The sequence below is a fragment of the Tursiops truncatus genome, chromosome 12 (assembly GCF_011762595.2).
Source record: "Tursiops truncatus isolate mTurTru1 chromosome 12, mTurTru1.mat.Y, whole genome shotgun sequence".
Lineage (NCBI taxonomy): Eukaryota > Metazoa > Chordata > Mammalia > Artiodactyla > Delphinidae > Tursiops > Tursiops truncatus.
This window is the reverse complement of record NC_047045.1, coordinates 56,635,387-56,654,457: the sequence shown is the minus strand read 5'-3', so window position 1 is coordinate 56,654,457 and position 19,071 is coordinate 56,635,387. Positions and strand designations below refer to the sequence as shown.

General features: G+C 34.8%; 1 protein-coding gene across 1 annotated transcript in view; it reads right to left on the bottom strand.

Annotated features, from left to right (window-relative positions):
• LAMA2 (laminin subunit alpha 2) overlaps positions 1-19,071 on the bottom strand; it is a 606,337-nt gene that overhangs the window by 232,459 nt on the left and 354,807 nt on the right. Inside the window, exons 16-18 of the mRNA XM_073789582.1 lie at positions 17,773-17,886; positions 11,561-11,688; positions 1,740-1,826 (exon numbers count right to left, since the gene is read on the bottom strand). Coding sequence (XP_073645683.1) covers positions 1,740-1,826; positions 11,561-11,688; positions 17,773-17,886 — 329 coding nt within the window. The remainder of the gene's footprint in view (positions 1-1,739; positions 1,827-11,560; positions 11,689-17,772; positions 17,887-19,071) is intronic.

Genomic DNA, 19,071 nt, shown 5'->3' with positions numbered 1-19,071 from the left:
CTGTAAAACCCTAATCTGTATTCTGGCTAGAAAAATATAATATCACATCTTCCATATAATAATGGATTAAAGTTATTTTTGACTGAAAAACTTGAATTAGAGGTAAGATATGCCATTTGAGGCATGTTTCTCTCTTCTTTTTGATCAGATTAATAAAGGTTTTAGACAGGAAATCATCCTTTTTGTCAGGTATTCCTTTCCTAGGTGAATTTTATTATTCAGACCAGAATGTTCTCCAGAATATGTTCAAATATTCTCACCCACATTAAAAATGTGAGCTGCTTGAGGGCAAGGATGGTAGGATACATCTGTTTATAGCCTATGTCTAGCCCCATGCACAGCACATGGTAGTTGCCAAACAAATGTTTCTTAAATAAAATGTAGGATTTTAAATTGTAGATGGTTCAGAAACCATTGTCTAACATATACAGAAAATACATATCATGGAGCAAAGCGGTATAAATACATCAGAAACTAAGTCCCCCTAGATAAATGGATTTAATGGCCTTGTATGACAGAGCAGCTGTCATTTTCCAGTTGCTAAAAAAAAAGGTTGCCTGTAGTGAACCAGAGGGATTAGGCATTTGATGTAAATCTGTCTTGGCAATGATATGTTCTCCTATTACAGTAAGTAATATGCATGTGTCCTCCTTTTTTTAAAAAAAAAACACAATCAAAGACTTCTAGTTTCTCAACTGCAAATAAACCCTCCTTATTTCAGTTCTGTTCCTCCATTACTAATTTACAGATGCTGCCATACTCACAAACAGTACTTGCTGCCGCTAGGAGCTGTCATGGGCACTGTGTCCACAGACTGCTAGCTGCTGGCTAAATTCTCTCTGGGTGACTGGCTCTTCCTTCATTAACTTTATACAGCCTTGTTGAAATAGGGTTGATGGCTGCCAAGGGGACAGGAAAGGATAGGCAGAAATAGCCCTCTGTGGCGTTAGCCTTGGTGATGCTGGGTGAAAGCAGGTTACTTTCTCTGCCTCTCCCCCTACCTTGACCCCCACCCACCTTCTAGTGATGGAAACGAAAGGGACTATTTTCAGTGCTACACCCGGAAGATGCTGTTGTGTTTGTCAATGACATTATAGGAGAATTTTGTACCATTTTCAGTGAGACTGAAATACAGAAGAACCTTTTCCTCCAAAAGATTTTAGGAGGAAAAATAATCACACAAATTACATAAAATAATATCCCTGGCTCCACTGCAAAACCACCTAGTAAAATCAACGGGAATTAAAATACTGGCTTAGAAGTAATTAGAGAATATAAATCATGATAATAAATTACATTTTATTTCGATTTTCAAATATATTTAAGGTAAATTACGGACCACTTGCTGAACTATGAACTACACATTTAAGCTACATTTTAAGGACAAAAAGCTAATTATGAAAAGTAAATGTTGCCAATGTAGACAGTAAGATAAATCTTAAAGTGTATGACTTTCCACTTGAACAATACTTTCTAGAAAGACTGCAGGTTAATGCTTAACCTTTAAGATTAAAACATTAATCAAACACTCTCTGAGTGAATGGAGATTTATAGAGCAATTTCTAGAGAATAAATAAACTATAAAAATATACCGCATTTGTTTGACAAGTGTGGTGAGAAACTTTATTTCACCTGAGTGTGGCGGCTTTTCTGGGATAGTGAGAAGGATGATGATGCCTGTGGTTTTTATAACTCCCAAGGTGGAAATCACATTGGAGGACAGTGTAGTATGTGCTTACCTCTCACAGTGTGGTCCTCTGTACCCGACAGGGCATTCATCACAGATCAAGCCAAGACTTCGGTCCAAATGGCACGTCGGGCTAAAGCTATGTTGATGTCATTGGGAAACAACGGCGACAAGGAAGAAGCATATACACAAAGTCATTAGCAGCATATTTTCATTTCTCTTCTTCCAATGTTGCTGTGACAAAAGGGTACAGGCTAGTCATTCTCGTCTCACAGACGGAGAGTAGGATCTGGCCAATCCAGGATAAAATGACATTGCTATTTCTGCGGACGTGAACACAGTCCAATGGAAAACAGTATCCCTGTGACATGCTATTAACTGATTTTTGACTGTTCTGGGTCCCTGATCATCAGTAACAAGTGGGACTGTATAGCTGCTCTTGAGGGATTCCCTGGGCCTGGAAAAATACAGTCTCACATACTTTCTCTCTAGCCAAATCCTGATGAATTTGAAGCAACCCAGAGAAATCTGTTAGAGATTTTGGAAAACTCAGTATGTGGTAGTGGAAGCTGTGGTAGTGGTGGTGGTGGTGATGGGGTTCCTCTGTCCAGTACTTCTGTCATGGGCGTGGATGTGTGTGTGTGTGCAGGCTGCTGCCCACGTGTACTCAGGGTTACACTGTTTACACAGACAGAACCCTCAGAAAAGCTTTCAGATGAGATCAAGCATGCATATTCCGCCTAAATTTATAATAAAACGAAACAAACCAAAACAACCTTGCCATTTCATATCTTCTGGCACGTTCCAAAGTTTACCTCTCTTTGTACATATTTCCATCCTGGGTGTCTGAAGTCACGGAGTTGAACACCAAGTCAGGAGCTAGCAGAGTAATTACGTGCTAGCTTTAGCCTTCATCAACCTGTTCGACTCTGGCCATACTTCTTTGCCTTGTGAGAGACAGCCTTCGCGCATGGACTGTTACCTCAGAAGTGACACATGGGCTCTCTGCAGAGCCATCAACTGTTTGAATTCTGTGACCTCTGCTCCTCTGCCGTTTCAAAGGAAATGCCCCCAACTACTCTTTCTCTCACTATGTTTTCCCTAAATAGATTTATTTTCTATTATATATGACAGGACAATTCAGTAGAGGTTTGCTTGATGGCTGAATGAATTAAAGAGAGAACTACAAATTAAACACTGAGCTCATTTTGCTCCTGACACTTGTATGACTTTGGAATACTTTCTTAACTTTTGTGCAGATCCGATCGTGCGTACTATTTTTTTAAATAATCTCCCTTTGGCTTAACTCATAGTAGTCCTGTAAATAGTTAATATTTCTTTTATTTATTTAATATTAACTGAAGTATAGTTGATTTACAAGATTGTGTTAGTTTTGGGTGCACAGAAAGTGATTCAGTTATATATATATATATATATATTTTTTAAAAATTATTTTCCATGATAGGTTATTACAAGATATTGAATAGAGTTTCCTGTGTTATTTAGTAAATCCTTGTTGCTTACCTATTTTATGTATAGTAGTTTGTATCTATTAATCCCGTATTCCTAGTTTATCCCTCTCCCACTCCCTTTCCTCTTCGGTAACCGTAAGTTTGTTTTCTATGTCTGTGAGTCTGTTTCTGTTCTGTATATCAGCGATCCCCACCCTTTTTGGCACCAGGGACCAATTTTGTGGAAGACAATTTTTCTATGGACCGGTGGCGGAGGGAATAGTTCAGGTGGTAATGCGAGCAATGGGGAGCGGCAGATGAAGCTTCCCTCGCTGCTCACCTCCTGCTGTGTGGCCTGGTCCCTAACAGGCCGTGGACCACTACCGGTACATGGCCCAGATGTTGGGGACCTCTACTGTATACAGATTCATTTGTATTATTTGGCTATTGTAAACAGTGCTGCTATGAACATTGGGGTGCACATATCTTTTCCAATTAAGAGTTTTCATCGTTTCTGGATATATGCCCAAGAGTGGGATTGCTGGATCACATGGTAGCTCTATTTTTAGTGTTGTAAGGAACCTCCATACTGTTTTCCATAGTGAATGCACTAATTTAGATTCCCACCAACAGTGTACCCTCTCCAGCATTTATTATTTGTACACTTTTTGATGATAGTCATTCTGACCAGTGTGAGGTGATACCTCATTGTGGTTTTGATTTACATTACTCTAATAGTTAGCGATGTTGAGCCTCTTTTCATGTGCCTATTGACCATCTGTATGTCTTCTTTGGAGAAACGTCTATTTAGGTCTTCTGCCCATTTTTTATTTGGGTTGTTTGTTTTTAAAGATTTAATAATTTTTATTTTTTGATAGTAGCAAGCTATTAGAACCAAGTAGCTCTATCATTTAAAAAATTTCAACTCAGCGGAACATTTAAATGAATCTGGTGAGGTAAGTGGGGAAAAGCCTGGTCTGGCGTATCTTGAGTTCACAAATCTTACTCAGATAAAAGATTTCACGTTAAGGGGTTCTGGTGGCTGCCACGAGCAGCAGAAGCAAGTTACACCCAGTCTATGGTCTGTGAGAGGGGACCCATCTTTCAGAGAGCAGCCTGTGGTTTGCCACCCATGACCCAAAGGGAGCTCACCAAGGGTGATTTTCCTGGCAGGAGTATGACTGCAGTGAGGAGAAGAGGCACACATAAAAATGGAAAGAAACAATTGTTTTTTCCTCCTCATGCCGTGATTTGCTATTGTTTTCAGACATAAAACGGAGGACTGGATTTTGACAAACCTCTGGAATGCACGTATGTTTTCTTTTAAAACTGGCATTCTTTAACTACCTCATCATCTACAGAGAAAGTGACCCTTAACTAGAAGCCCTAGGTTTCCCACCCATGTGGGACTACAATGATTGAAAGAAAACTATACCAATTGTTTACTGATCCTAAATTAGTTTACCATAAGTCATGTCAAAGGTTGTTGATAAGGCTTCTGACACTTTAAAACTATTTATAAAATAGATTTCAAATTCTTGAATATACTCATGCCTCAGTTAAGGCTGACAGAAGTAAAATAAAACACACTCACTGACAGAAATCAATGCTTTTTCAGAAAAAAATTAAGCAATAACAATATATCAGATTTGACTAGCTCTTTACATTTTTAGAGTGCTTTTATGCATAATTCTATCACATTTTCACAAAATCCTATGAGCTGGTGGGGGCGGGCATAATTTTTCTTGCTCAAAGTCATATGCTAATTTCCAGGAGAATTTATCACGGGATCCAAAACTTTTGATTTCTAACTTGATGCTCTCTTTTCCCTATAACCATCCAGTATTCAGAATTAAGTGAATTTAAACTTCTAGTAATATAACTATTTGACATGATGAGTCTAAATAAAAGCTCCTCATAAAATATATTTGTATTTGTGCTTCGATACTCCTTAAACAATGTAAACTGAGGGTTCACTCCCTTACTGCTGTAACTGCAGTTGTAAGTATGGAGAAGATGGTAGTCAAATATAAACATAAAATTAGAATAAGAAATAAACATGTACAACAAAAAATGTCTATAGAATTCGGATTGGCAAATGCAGCAACTTGACACTGATTTTGGCAAATACAGGAAGCTAACTGTTCTGTGATAGAAAGAGGGAACTGTAAGATCTTTGTTGACTTCAAGTGATTCCAAGATTATGTCATCTAACTCTAGTTGGCTCGCTCTACACCAGCAGAGGCAATATTCGGCTTCCTGGATTATCCACTCCATGCCACAGAAGACACAAGAGATCAAGAATAGCAGGCTTTTTCCACAAACAGGGGGAGGAAGAGAAGCTATTGCTGGAATAAACAGTAAGGAACTACACATAGAAACAGTCTTTTTAAATGGCTGAATGTAAATTTTTATATTTATAAGTAAGTGTATATATGTACATACAAATGAATATGTATGTGAGCATATGTGTATGTATTTAGGTATGTGAATGTATAAATACAGATAAAATTAGCTTTGTTCCATAATGCATTTAATCTTACCTATCAAAATATGTACATTAAGATAAAATGATGCAATACGATTAAAGAGAAAAAAACTAAAAAATAAGATAAAATCAGGGGTATATTTAGAGTGCAGAATGTGTATTGTAAAAAATGCGTATATACGTGTATATGTATATATTGTACAATATGTTCATTGGATAGTGGCAGACCATATGGATAGTGGCAGATCATATGGCTTTGAACCTTCTCACAGCCAATGCAAGAGGGAACTGAATTGCCTCTTGGTTTCTGTGATGTGACAGGAAATAATGAAGTTTTTCATCACTGGCATAAATTTTCCATCATTAGGGGTTAGACAATCAGGACATGTTCTACGTTTGCATATAAAATAGGAGAGCAGGACTCCTTTTAGCTAATTGTTACCTGGAACACTTGGGTAGGGGAAGACAGACCAGAAGGGATAAGATGCTGCAAAGTGTCGGTGAGTGAGGAAGCTAGGGCTAAGATGGTGTGACTGTCCACGAATAACTGCTAAAGGAGTAGAGGACTGAGAGAAAGAGGAGAAAAATGAAGGGCAAACTCATCTTACTTCATGACTATGGTTTGGATCACATATATTTTTGAAATTTCTCCATAAGTTTTTTCTTCTTTCAGTTCAGTGATATCTGTTCTCTTTATTCTCAGGAGACCCATTTAGCAAACATATTTCTTTAATTATCTTTAAATAATGTGAAATCTGATGTTATGTCCATAATTCGATTTTGTAATTAGAATTGGGTAATTTTCTGTGTTTCTCTAAACATGAGTTTCTCATTTAGCAAAATAGGAGTATGATCTGAGTAAAGCCTTCATGCTGATAAATTACGAAAGCAAATACTTAGCATAGTGCCACAATAAATTAAGTAATTAAACCTGCAGTTTTTCATCCAACTAGCTCCTTACATTTGAGTTAGCATAGCTGTTGCCAAACACTAGAGTCATTTTTTACAATGGACATTCATAGTTTGTCTAACATTAAGTCCTATTAAATTTTTTTTTTTTGCTTCTCTTCAATGTCTCTGTAATTGTTTCTATTTCTATAGTGCCATTGGAAGAAGCACAGAGAGGTGAATCAGAATATACGGGTTCTAATATTGGTTCTGCCACAAGCAAGCTGTATGATCACGATCCAGGAACTTAATTTCTCTGGAGTTTAGTTTTCCCTCTGGTATATGGGACTAGTAAGATACACGATAATCACCTGTGTGTACATAACTGTATGTGGGAAAGTGCTCTAAAATACCTAGCACACTCTAAAATTTCTAAAGTTGTTGAAATGAACAGGTCCTTAAATTTAAATTTTGTCTTAGAATATTTATATTTCTCTGTTATAAGTACTAATTTTAACAACAATTCAATGTGGCCCCTTGAGTGAGTCCAAAAGTCAGCTCTAGAAGTGGTCCATCCTTTCACAAATTTAAAGTTTAGCATTTCTGATGGGCACAAAGAAGTAGTATTCACAATGATATCAGTAGACAGAACTTATTAAGAGCCTACTCTCTGTTCAGCTTTGTGCCAAGATTATCTCCAATTTTTTTATATAACTGATGAAAATCTACAATGATTTCAATAATATTATTTATTCAAACACATCCTAAGTGTTCAAGGGCAGACAATCATGTGTCTCTTTCATATCATATTTAATCTATAAGCTGTGTGATGCCAGAAATTAATTAATATAAACATTTGAAATATTTACATTTTTATTTGCATTATTACATACTGTAATGATAATTACATTATTATTCTCTAGAGATAAATTTCACTACCTAGTTACAATCTATAGCTAGAATACATACATCACCAATGTGAGATGGCTAAGCAAACAGTGGACACTGCAAATAGTTAATGAAGTGATATATATATATATATTTTTATATATAATTTAAATATTATATGCTTGTCTGTATTCATACATCATAATAATTATACTGATCTATCTCTATCTCCCTACACATGTGATTTATTTTGCAATATTATCTAAGAAATTTGGAGTCAAAATGCTTATGACCTATAAGATTTATGACTGGGGATTAAATAGATAAATCACCAAGGCAAAACTATCACTAAGCCTTACAATTCTAGATGAAGGTTGCAGCAACCTTTAGTTGAATTTTTTTTTTTCTGAATAACTTATGAACATTCAAATCCCATCTTCTGAATAATATGTAACTAGTCAAGTTATTCCTCATAGTTTCTAACTCAGATTATAATAGTAATGACTTTTTAAAAACTTTTTTAAAAGGGGAGTTTCTCTAAGTCATTAAGTATCCCCATTATTTAGTGAATAAAAAAATTCAGGTTATTAGATTAAAATGAATTTTTCTCATCACTATTGTGCAGCTTAACTATGTTAATTTTCAAAGTGTGTTAAATTTAAAAGACCTAATACCTCTGAAAACAAATTTTTAAACAAAGTGGATCATCACTGTTCCCTCTTTCTACTTATAAAAATGCCACTTTTTTATTGAAGTATAGTTGATTTACAATATCGTTAGTTTCAGGTGTACAGCACAGTGATTCAGGTTTTTTACAGATTATATTCCATTATAGGTTATTACAAGATACTGGGTATAATTCCTGGTAAAAATGTCACATTTAAAGCTGGCATTTAAAATTGTTCTTTGCCCTCTATTGCCAATTCTAAAGTTAAAATTATTACTTAATAATTTAATAATTATTTAATGTAAATGAAAGCACCTGAAATTAAGAATCTTTAAATATTTGGTGTAACTTACATTGTTATTATTGAGTTGTCTTTATTTTAAAGAATCAAGATCTGCATAATATACCCAACTGTAATACAATACTAAAGAACATTTTATCACTGGACACTGGGACCTCAATCCTTTTTAGCACTGACGGATGGTATTGTAACGCTTGCTGACTTTCTCCTTTCAGGAACACAATTAGAATCCATTTTAAAGTAGAGGCACAGTAAGCAGAGAAGAATGGGTCATGAATGCTTATAATTACCCAAGCAAAGTTCTCTCCCTTATGGCTCTTCTGCATTTATAGTAATTGGTAATTAGTTGGTCTAATTTGAAGATAAATGCATAAGGTCTACATGTTCACTAAATTACATAATTCTGCAAATATATTAGGCTAGGATTCCCATGGTACTACGAATGGTCAGCTGTGCTGAACTGACAGCTGTGCTAATGCCGTTGACATTTGGGCTGAGAAGGAGTGCAATGCAGATGAGTGGCTAGATGCTATCCCTTTGTTTTCCTCACCTCAGTGAAAGTTTTGTATACGTTGGATGGTTCTGGAGAATTCCATTCAGCTACGTGAGTGAGTAGGTTCTCCACTGCTTGATCTGACCCTTCACAAGTACACCAGAGAGCAAGGTTTGTGTCACGTTATGACCAACATATTCATTATTTTCCAGATTTCCTTTTGCCTTCTTCCTCTTCTCTGACATCCCTGGTTACCAAAGGATCTTCAGTTTTGTAACCACCCAGGCTCATGCCCTAAATTCTGAAAATGTTCTGATCACTAATATATAGTTACCCCATTTCCCATTTAAGTCTCTTAATGCTATCACTTAAAATGCAGTGTGATTTTTAAAGAAGCCCTCAATGTAAAACTGTAGAGGAATGGAAAGCACATTGGACTTTAAACTTAAAATTCCAACTCTGATACTTTAATATTTTATGACTCTGAGCAAAATAAGGCTCACCATGTTCAATCATTGTTTTAGGTGCTTTGTGTATTTTAATTTACGTAATTCTCACAAGAACCCTATGAGAGGGTCCTATTATCACAACTAATGACAAGAGAATTGAGGCACAGAGAGTTTAAGTAACTTTCCCAGAGTCACACAGTTAGAAAGTATGAAACTCAGCATTTAAATCAAGGAATTCTCTGAGAATTGGCACTATAATGCTCTTTTCCCACTCGGAAACTCTTTTCTTAATCTATAAAATAAGACCCACTTATTGAATAGTTTTTGAAGGTAAAATAATGCCAAATATAGTGCTTGAGCCTATGCCTAGAATGTAGTAGGCTGCTTTCATTAAATCTTAGTTCTTTCTCTTCTTTTCCAGTGACTAAGATGGAAAATTCTGAGGGAGGAAGGTTGTCAGGGAAGAGGACAAGGATTTCATGTGAGACGAAGTATAGGAAGCATAGTTCCTATGAGGACTTTTAAATTTAATGACAGAGTTATTCTCAAAGTCTTTAGCTTGTAGTATTTATGGACTCTAGTAACAAAAGACCATTTCCATTAGGAATATCCTGGGTAAGACCTCAGAGTATGACCAACTTGATAACAGCTTCACATTAAAAAACTGTAACTGACAGATTTCATTAAAAATCATTAAAAACTTTTGCTCTGCAAGCATTAATACAGCATTTAGAAACAGGTGGAAAGTACATAAAATAATATGAATTTTATTAAGCACTAAGCTTGCCTTTAAGAAAAATTTTTATAATTTCTTTGATTTAAAACTATAGTTTATAATTTTTACTAGTAAAAAGTGTTGGTTATTGTTCAACATAATATGCCCCATTAAAATAAAAAACATTTTTGGTTTCAGGGTCTTGCTTACATATTTGCTTAAGGGATGGCTGCTCTAAGGGGAAAGTGAATTAGAGCAGCTGAAATACAGTGTTCCCCTAAAAGGTAAAAGGAAGAGCAGACAAAATATATACTTTTAAAAGTGTGGTACAGAAGGAGAAAAACAAGTATCGTATAATATCGCTTATATGTGGAATCTAGAAAAATGGTACAGATGAATTTATTTGCAAAGGTGAAACAGAGTCACAGATGTAGAGAACAAACTTATGGTTACCAAGGGGGGAAGGGAGGGTGATGAATTGGGAGATTGGGTTTGACATATATACACTACTATGTATAAAATAGATAACTAATGAGAACCTGCTGTATAGCACAGGGAACTCTACTCAGTGCTCTGTGGTGACCTAAATGGGAAGGAAATCTAAAAAAGAGTAGACATATGTATATGCATGACTGATTCACTTTGTTGTACAGTAGGAAACTAATACAGCATTGTAAAGCAACTATATTCCAATAAAAACTGATAAAGCAAAACAAAAGCAAACAAAAATCAAAGTCTGTTACAAAAGGTTATTATTTTAGGTGAACAAACAGAAAATTTTAAAAAAGACAGAAAGAAACCTGGATGACTAGAAAAATTGTAGGAAGTTTGCATTAAACTTTTTCAAGATGTAGTTTATGTAAAATAAGATGCAAATTATTACCCATATTTCAATATTTATATAATTTATCATATAATACCATTATAATTATTTCAATAAGATAAACATATATATATATATATATATATATATACACATAATATGATAATATGATAAACCGTCCGCTAAGGGACAGAACTGGTGCTTAAAGGTCAACTAACTGATTTCTTATTTTACCTTTTTGAGGGGTTTATGACTTGCCTAAGAGTTACAAATATTGTGTGACTGGGACCCAAATGAGCAGCATTTATATTAGTAGTCTTTTTATTACAGTATGAAGATGTGTGTGTGTGTGTGTGTGTGTGTGTGTGTGTGTGTGTGTGCGTGCAAGTGCTTGCCTGTGGGCACATGTCTATGTTTGTATAATATATGTCTTCTGTTCTTTGGAGTTGGTTTAGAAAATCTATTTAAGTTCTGTCTCTTAGATATTAAATCCCCCAAACTAGAGCTAAAATACTAAAAAATCTGCGGAATAAATAGCCATAACTTTAAATGTTTTATATTTAGAAAAACTCACAGTATCTTCTTGAGAAATTCATGCATAAATCTATTACTTTTTTATGTGTGACAAGAGAAAGGGTAAATTCTATATCAAAAATGCACTTGCAGAACTGGATTCCCAGCTCACGAGAGAGGTTAAGTTTGTTACTCACTTATTGGATGGGATATTGAGTGGACAGGCACAGGGCTGACAGTCATCAGAGGTTCCTTTAGTAGGATCACCATAGAAACCAGGAAGACATTTATTGCAATATAGGCCACCAGTGTGATCCTTACAGTTCTGAGGAAGAAATGCACATCAGAGTTTATTATTTCAGTCTCAAGCATCAACATGTTACCAAAAATAGATCTACAGAATCATTAGTCTATTCCCCGCCAGAAAGAATAATTTTCCACATTAAATGGTCAATTTTACAGCTGGGAGAGAGCACTGAAAGTTAATTTAATATCTAGCTTATAAACTACACACTAGTTTCAGCATATGCATACTTACAAAAAGATGACTGAAATTCATTATAAATATTTTTAATTATGCAAATAGTACTTCCTTTTTTTCTTTGTTGTTTTCTTTAAGGAAATACAAGTGATCATGAGTGTGTATGTGTGTATAGAGTCTTAATAATATATGTTTAATGGAAATTGTACTTGATTTAGGTAAAAATCAATTGTTCAGCTTAAACTGCTGATTTAATGAGAACTATGGCTAATCCTACAAAACCTCTGACACTATGGCCTTTTACATCAGAGATTAATTTGGACCTCAGTAGGCTCTGATGATGTGGACAATGTACTAATGTATTACAGCTGCGAGGGCCTTGCTTAACTCATAATTTAAAAATGAGAATATTGAAAAATTAAAAATTGATACCAATAAATAATAAAACCACAAGGCACATAAAAATTTCCCTCACACATTGTTTTTTACTTTTTATTTTTTTATTATTTTTATCATCTTTATTAGAGTATAATTGCTTTACAATGGTGTGTCAGTTTCTGCTTTATAACAAAGTGAATCAGTTATACATATACATATGTCCCCATATCTCTTCCCTCTTGCATCTCCCTCCCTCCCACCCTCCTTATCCCACCCCTCTAGGTGGTCACAAAGCACCGAGCTGATCTCCCTGTGCTATGCGGCTGCTTCCCACTAGCTATCTATTTTACATTTGGTAGTGTATATATGTCCATGTCACTCTCTCACTTTTTCCCAGCTTCCCCTTCCCCTCCCCATATCCTCAAGTCCATTCCCTAGTAGGTCTGCATCTTTATTCCTGTCTTGCCCCTAGGTTCTTCTGACCATTTTCTTTTTCTTTCTTTAGATTTCATATATATGTGTTAGCATATGGTATTTGTTTTTCTCTTTCTGACTTACTTCACTCTGTATGACAGTCTCTACGTCCATCCACCTCACTACAAATAACTCAGTTTCATTCCTTTCTATGGCTGAGTAATATTCCATTGTACATATATGCCACATCTTCTTTATCCATTCATCTATTGATGGATACTTAGGTTGCTTCCATGTCCTGGCTATTGTAAATAGAGCTGCAATGAACATTGTGGTACATGGCTCTTTTTGAATTATGGTTTTCTCAGGGTATATGCCCAGTAGTGGGATTGCTGGGTCGTATGGTAGTTGTATTTGTAGTTTTTTAAGGAACCTCCGTACTGTTCTCCATAGTGGCTGTATCAATTTACATTCCCACCAACAGTGCAAGAGTGTTCCCTTTTCTCCACACCCTCTCCAGCATTTACTGTTTGTAGATTTTTTGATGATGGCCATTCTGACCAGTGTGAGATGATATCTCATTGTAGTTTTGATTTGCATTTCTCTAATGATTAATGATGTTGAGCATTCTTTCATGTGTTTGTTGGCAATCTGTATAGCGTCTTTGGAGAAATGTCTATTTAGGTCGACCGCCCATTTCTGGATTGGGTTGTTTGTTTTTTTGATATTGAGCTGCATGAGCTGCTTGTATGTTTTGGAGATTAATCCTTTGTCAGTTGCTTCATTTGCAAATATTTTCTCCCATTCTGAGGGTTGTCTTTTCGTCTTGTTTATGGTTTCCTTTGCTGTGCAAAAGCTTTGAAGTTTCATCAGGTCCCATTTGTTTATTTGTGTTTTTATTTCCATTTCTCTAGGAGGTGGGTCAAAAAGGATCTTGCTGTGATTTGTCATAGAGTGTTCTGCCTATGTTTTCCTCTACGAGTTTTATAGTGTCTGGTCTTACACTTAGGTCTTTAATCCATTTTGAGTTTATTTTTGTGTATGGTGTTAGGGAGTGTTCTAATTTTATTCTTTTACATGTAGCTGTCCAGTTTCCCCAGCATCACTGATTGAAGAGGCTGTCTTTTCTCCACTGTATATTCTTGCCGCCTTTATCAAAGATAAGGTGACCATATGTGCGTGGGTTTATGTCTGGGCTTTCTATCCTGTTCCATTGATCTATATTTCTGTTTTTGTGCCAGTACCATACTGTCTTGATTACTGTAGCTTTGTAGTGTAGTCTGAAGTCAGGGAGCCTGATTCCTCCAGCTCCTTTTTTCTTTCTCAAGATTGCTTTGGCTATTCGGGGTCTTTTGTGTTTCCATACAAATTGTGAAATTTTTTGTTCTAGTTCTGTGAAAAATGCCAGTGGTAGTTTGATAGGGATTGCATTGAATCTGTAGATTGCTTTGGATAGTAGAGTCATTTTCACAATGTTGATTCTTCCGATCCAAGAACATGGTATATCTCTCCATCTATTTGTATCATCTTTAATTTCTTTCATCAGTGTCTTACAATTTTCTGCAAACACACACTTTTTTAAAAAATTGAAATGGTATTTTTCTGTTAATTAGTATTTTTTGAAACCATGTTCTTTTCAAAAATAAAAAATCAAAATAAAGTAATTTATATCTTGATATCTTCATATTAATTAAAGTATATTCATAAACCCACTTTGTGTTCACAAAATTGATCAAGACTGGTAAAGGTGAGCAATCAGATAATCAACAAGTGAAACTGTCTATAAAGCACTGAAAAGTTTTAATGATGTTTTGGTATCATGTAAACATAACTTCTTCAGTGTCCAATGATACAATAAAATGTATCTTATGCCTATTACCTATCATACGATATGGATTTATTATGACTGAAATACATTTTTAATTTTACAAGCATATAAAATGCTATTTTTTTCTCATTTCCAAAGAATTCATCAGAGCTTGGAGTACAAAACCTTTAATTTTATCATCAATAACTAAATAGGTAGAGGAAATGGCTAATAGCCAAAATATAAATTCACTTTAAGCATAAAGTAAAAATTTGTTAATCTGATTGACCAATGGGATAGCCAGTTTGATTCAATGAAAATTCTGAATTATTATTTCTTTTAGTATATTTTTAAGAAGCTCAATTTTAATTACAGTTAGTAAATGGATTTAAGAAAAAAACACCCATAAATAAACACTTCTGAACATAGCTTGTTAAATTCCTTGGGGAGAGGGACAGATTCTTTATTGTAGACAATGTTAAATGAAAATCCAGTAATCCACTTGCTTACAATCTGCAAATGTGGGAGTTAAGCTCACAATACATGAAGTTTTCAAGCTCTGAAATCATGACAGTTTCATGACAGTGAGTAGGTAATTCTTTAGTATCTGGTGATACTTGAAAATAGGTTTTTCTTTAAGGTATCTAAAATTCTCAAATTTATTTTGCAACCCTCTATGAAAGTAGCAAAGGTGTTAACTTTATTATCCACATTTGTCTAAATAACAGCACATTGGGATGGAAGGTGCAAAACATGGATCAATTTGATGAAAGGCTTTCCTCTGATTTCATCTTCATATTAGTTCCTTGCAGTTTTCAAGTTTAAAGTTGTCTCTTACTAAAAAAGTATGTTTTTTGCAATATTCTTTGCATATTGTCATATTGACACAATCAAAATTATATCTTCAAAGACTTAGGGACTTTAAAAAATAAGATTATAAAACTGATTATGTTTTAACCATGTTGAAAATGGTATTTCTAAAACTCAACTGAAAATCTTGCACAACCCCGAGACCATGCTTTTCTTTACTGATTTGAAAGAAAAATAACATGTAGGAGTTTCTTACATTTCCTGATGTCATATTTCAGTTAATGTAAATAAAATTAATCTTAAAACTCAAGTGTTTCTGCAGTTGAAACCATAAAACAATATTAGACAACAATACTATGGAAAACCCAAACTGAAAAAGACGAAAGGTTCGCTCTGATGGGCTGGTTATTTTTACAGGTGTCCTGCTACAAAACTACTTTCCAAATGTCTATTCACATTGCTTATCAAAAGAACAATGACAAGGAACAAGTATGCAATCTTCCCATGTGGCTTGAGTGTTTCCTAGATCACTTCAAAAGTACTTTGAGTCAAAATGACCTTTTAATATATAATAAGTCTGCCCTATAACGGAGGTCTGGATTTTGATCTAATATCAAAAAATATTTCAGTTAATTTCTAATTAGATTTCAAAGCCAAACTAAAAAGCAGTTTATCTGTAAGTTTTGTAAATTTTCTGTCTAGTGCTTGGGGGGGAAGCATAAATAATAAAAAAAGGAAGCTAAAATGCGGGTCAACTGAACAGTAAGAATGCCTTTGATGTGCAACATTTAAATATTTTTCTCTTTGTGGATCACATTAGAATGAATACACTCAAAATGGAACATCAGCATTTAGTTATTAATACCATTTCAGATAAAGAGAATTTGAAAGTCTCCAGAAATATCTTACATGATCACCTATTTACCAGCTACAGAGGAAACCTCAGAAAACACCCCAGATTCTCTCTCTATCATCAAGATCTCTGTTGTTTCCCTAAGATTCATTGTGTTATTTGAAGTAGCCTATCTCCCTGTCCATGAAACAAAGTCAGTAAACTAGGCTTCATTAGTAGAAGGTCTCACATAATCATTGATCCCCTCCCTTCTTCCTCCCAAAATTATGCTGGATGAAACTATTTTATTCTAAAACAATGGGCTTTCATTCTTAGAAATATTACATAACCAAATGAATTAACAGGATGATTTTAGACTTAATGAATGCAACATGAAATATTACTATTGGGAACATTAAAAGTCTGGTATCATGAAATATTTATTTTTGTCTTTCTAGGTTTCAGTAAAGCAAATCTATATCTGGTTTGGGCTGAATATTTCCTATTGCATGTTAGTAAAGTGTTTAAAGGTAATTCAGTATTTTTTCCAAGGTACATTTTAAAAGACTTATTGTATAATTAAAATGAAAATCACTTAGTCTTTCTATTCATAACAATGCCATTTGAAAAATCTACTGATCCACAAATTAAGGCTATCACGCTTTATACTGCAATGAAATTAAACAAAATCTTCTATACAGAAAACAGAAAGAGCATCAATAAACCTAAATGCCAAATCACATTGAAACAAAAGCCCTGAATTTTCATTTTGGATTTTTCCCAGAAGCTTTTAAGTAGAAGAAAAAGGGTGGGGGGAAGAATGAGCAAGAGAAAGAGAGAACATTAAGAAATACAGATAACAGAGTCTGCCTTAAATTCTACAGGGAAATGAGGGTATGATATCTTCCTAAACTGCCACCATTTCAAATTGTGTTTCTGCAAGACTAATGAAATGAGAAGTGTTGTTTCAAGCTTCATGCCATGTCAGACAATATAAAACTAACATGCCCTTGAGTTAATCAGAATTGTCTATTCAGTGTAATTCTCTAATCCAAAAGCTTCTTAGCAGGATGGAAAGTACTTTGCCTTTTGCAGAGCTTTTTTTCTGGTTGAAGTATAGACTTAATTGTAAAAGGAGTAAGGAGCTCTGGTGAATATGTATTGCATATATTTATGATTTTTTAATCTATATATGTTGCTTTGTATTTAGTTAAATGCTGACATTTGACAATAAAAAAATGTAGTATTCCCTCATTTTCAAAGTGACAAAAACTGAATTATGCCTGTTACAGAGGTTACATTTTATACTTTTCATATTATGGGGATATAAATTATTTCCTGTTACAGAAATACAGTCTATTTTTTGGTAGATTTATGGAAAGGATTGAAACCATATATATTTGTGGTAGAAAGGTATCCCAGTCATTAGTTATGCTTTATTATGATGTATCTGATCTTAATTCAATTCTTAGACTAATATGAATAAACACTTTCTAATGCTTGTTAGTCAGGGAGACCACGTATGAAAGAACGTTCCCAGCTTCCAACTCAGTTCAATATAAAGAGTGCCATCAAATCACTTCCTGACTCAAGTATTTAAAGCCCCAAAGGTAGTAACTGAATTGCAGGGCCTATTGAGCTGACTTCAGCCCTGTCAATCAGCATCTCCAAAGGAGAAAGCACTTACCACGCATTCTCCAGTGATATCATCACAGGATTCCGCGTGACCAAAGCACTGACAGGGTTCACAGATGCCACCAAAAATAGTGCCGTTAACTCGTCTGTGCCTAGGCCAACAAGACTGAAAGGAAGATAAGGCTTCAAGTTAGTCTCAGGGATTTTTTAAAAGTTTGCTTGTTGTCTTTATTGGATAAAGGAAAATATTTAGGTAGCAAACCCAGCAAATGTGCTTGTCAAAGCACTGCCATTATGGAAATATTGCTACAGAGCTATTCCTCCTGACATGGGAGCTTCATACTAACCTTAGTGTTATTGGCAGGTATGAGATTAGAAGAAGCATTAGCTTGATGTCTCTTCTGAAACAGCAAAATAAAGCAGAGATATAAAGAACTGAAACATGACAGTCGCAAAGTAAAAAGCACAGATAAGAAAATGGAAGAAAAAGTACTGAAAAAAAGCAGCCGACAGAAATGGACTCTTCAGAACCTTAGCCTAAGAGAGCACCTAATGTCATTCCAAGGAATATAGATTCTCTGGAGTGACCTCTCTTTCCCACGTACAAACTGCCCATAACTCTGTCACTTTCAGAAAATCTTTGCAGTCATTTGGAAGAAAGGTAGCATCCGCTCTTAACATTTGATCACACACACATATATAATTTATACCTCTCATTCTCAACTTCCTCCATCCTATTATGCTTTCTCAAATTTACACAAAATAGTTTATGATTTATTTACCATATATTTATTCCCTTGATATTTTATTTTATGGCATTATTCTACTAGAACTCTACTTATATCTATCATTTCCTTTCTAAGTGTGAGACACTTTACCATCCAAAAATAGAATTCTGATTAGAAAAAGGGTATTTGGGCCATACAGTATCTGTGTGTCTGTGCTGGCTTTCAGTTCACGTCATGTTTAAGTTTCTCTTCCGTGCGGGTCACTATAAATTGGACGGGATGCAAAATAAGGGGACAAACTTCACTGCCCTCTAGGAGGTTATGATCTCCATCAAGTTAAAATTGCATTTTGTGGGTTATTTACCATATTTCTGGATGGTTAACTATGACATAATATATCATGAAAAGGCCTTTTTTTTCCCAGTTGAAAGTGGAAACAAGAGAAAAACCACTGAAGTAATAAATAATATAGAATTGTGTTGTGTATTGTTGGAAATGTTCCTTCTGCCTCAGGATATGAGGACTCTTAAATGTGAACATCGATAGCAAACACATTAAAAAAAAAGGATGAGCTGATACTTCATATTTGAAAGGAAAACAAAACAACTTTCCTCTTAATTTGC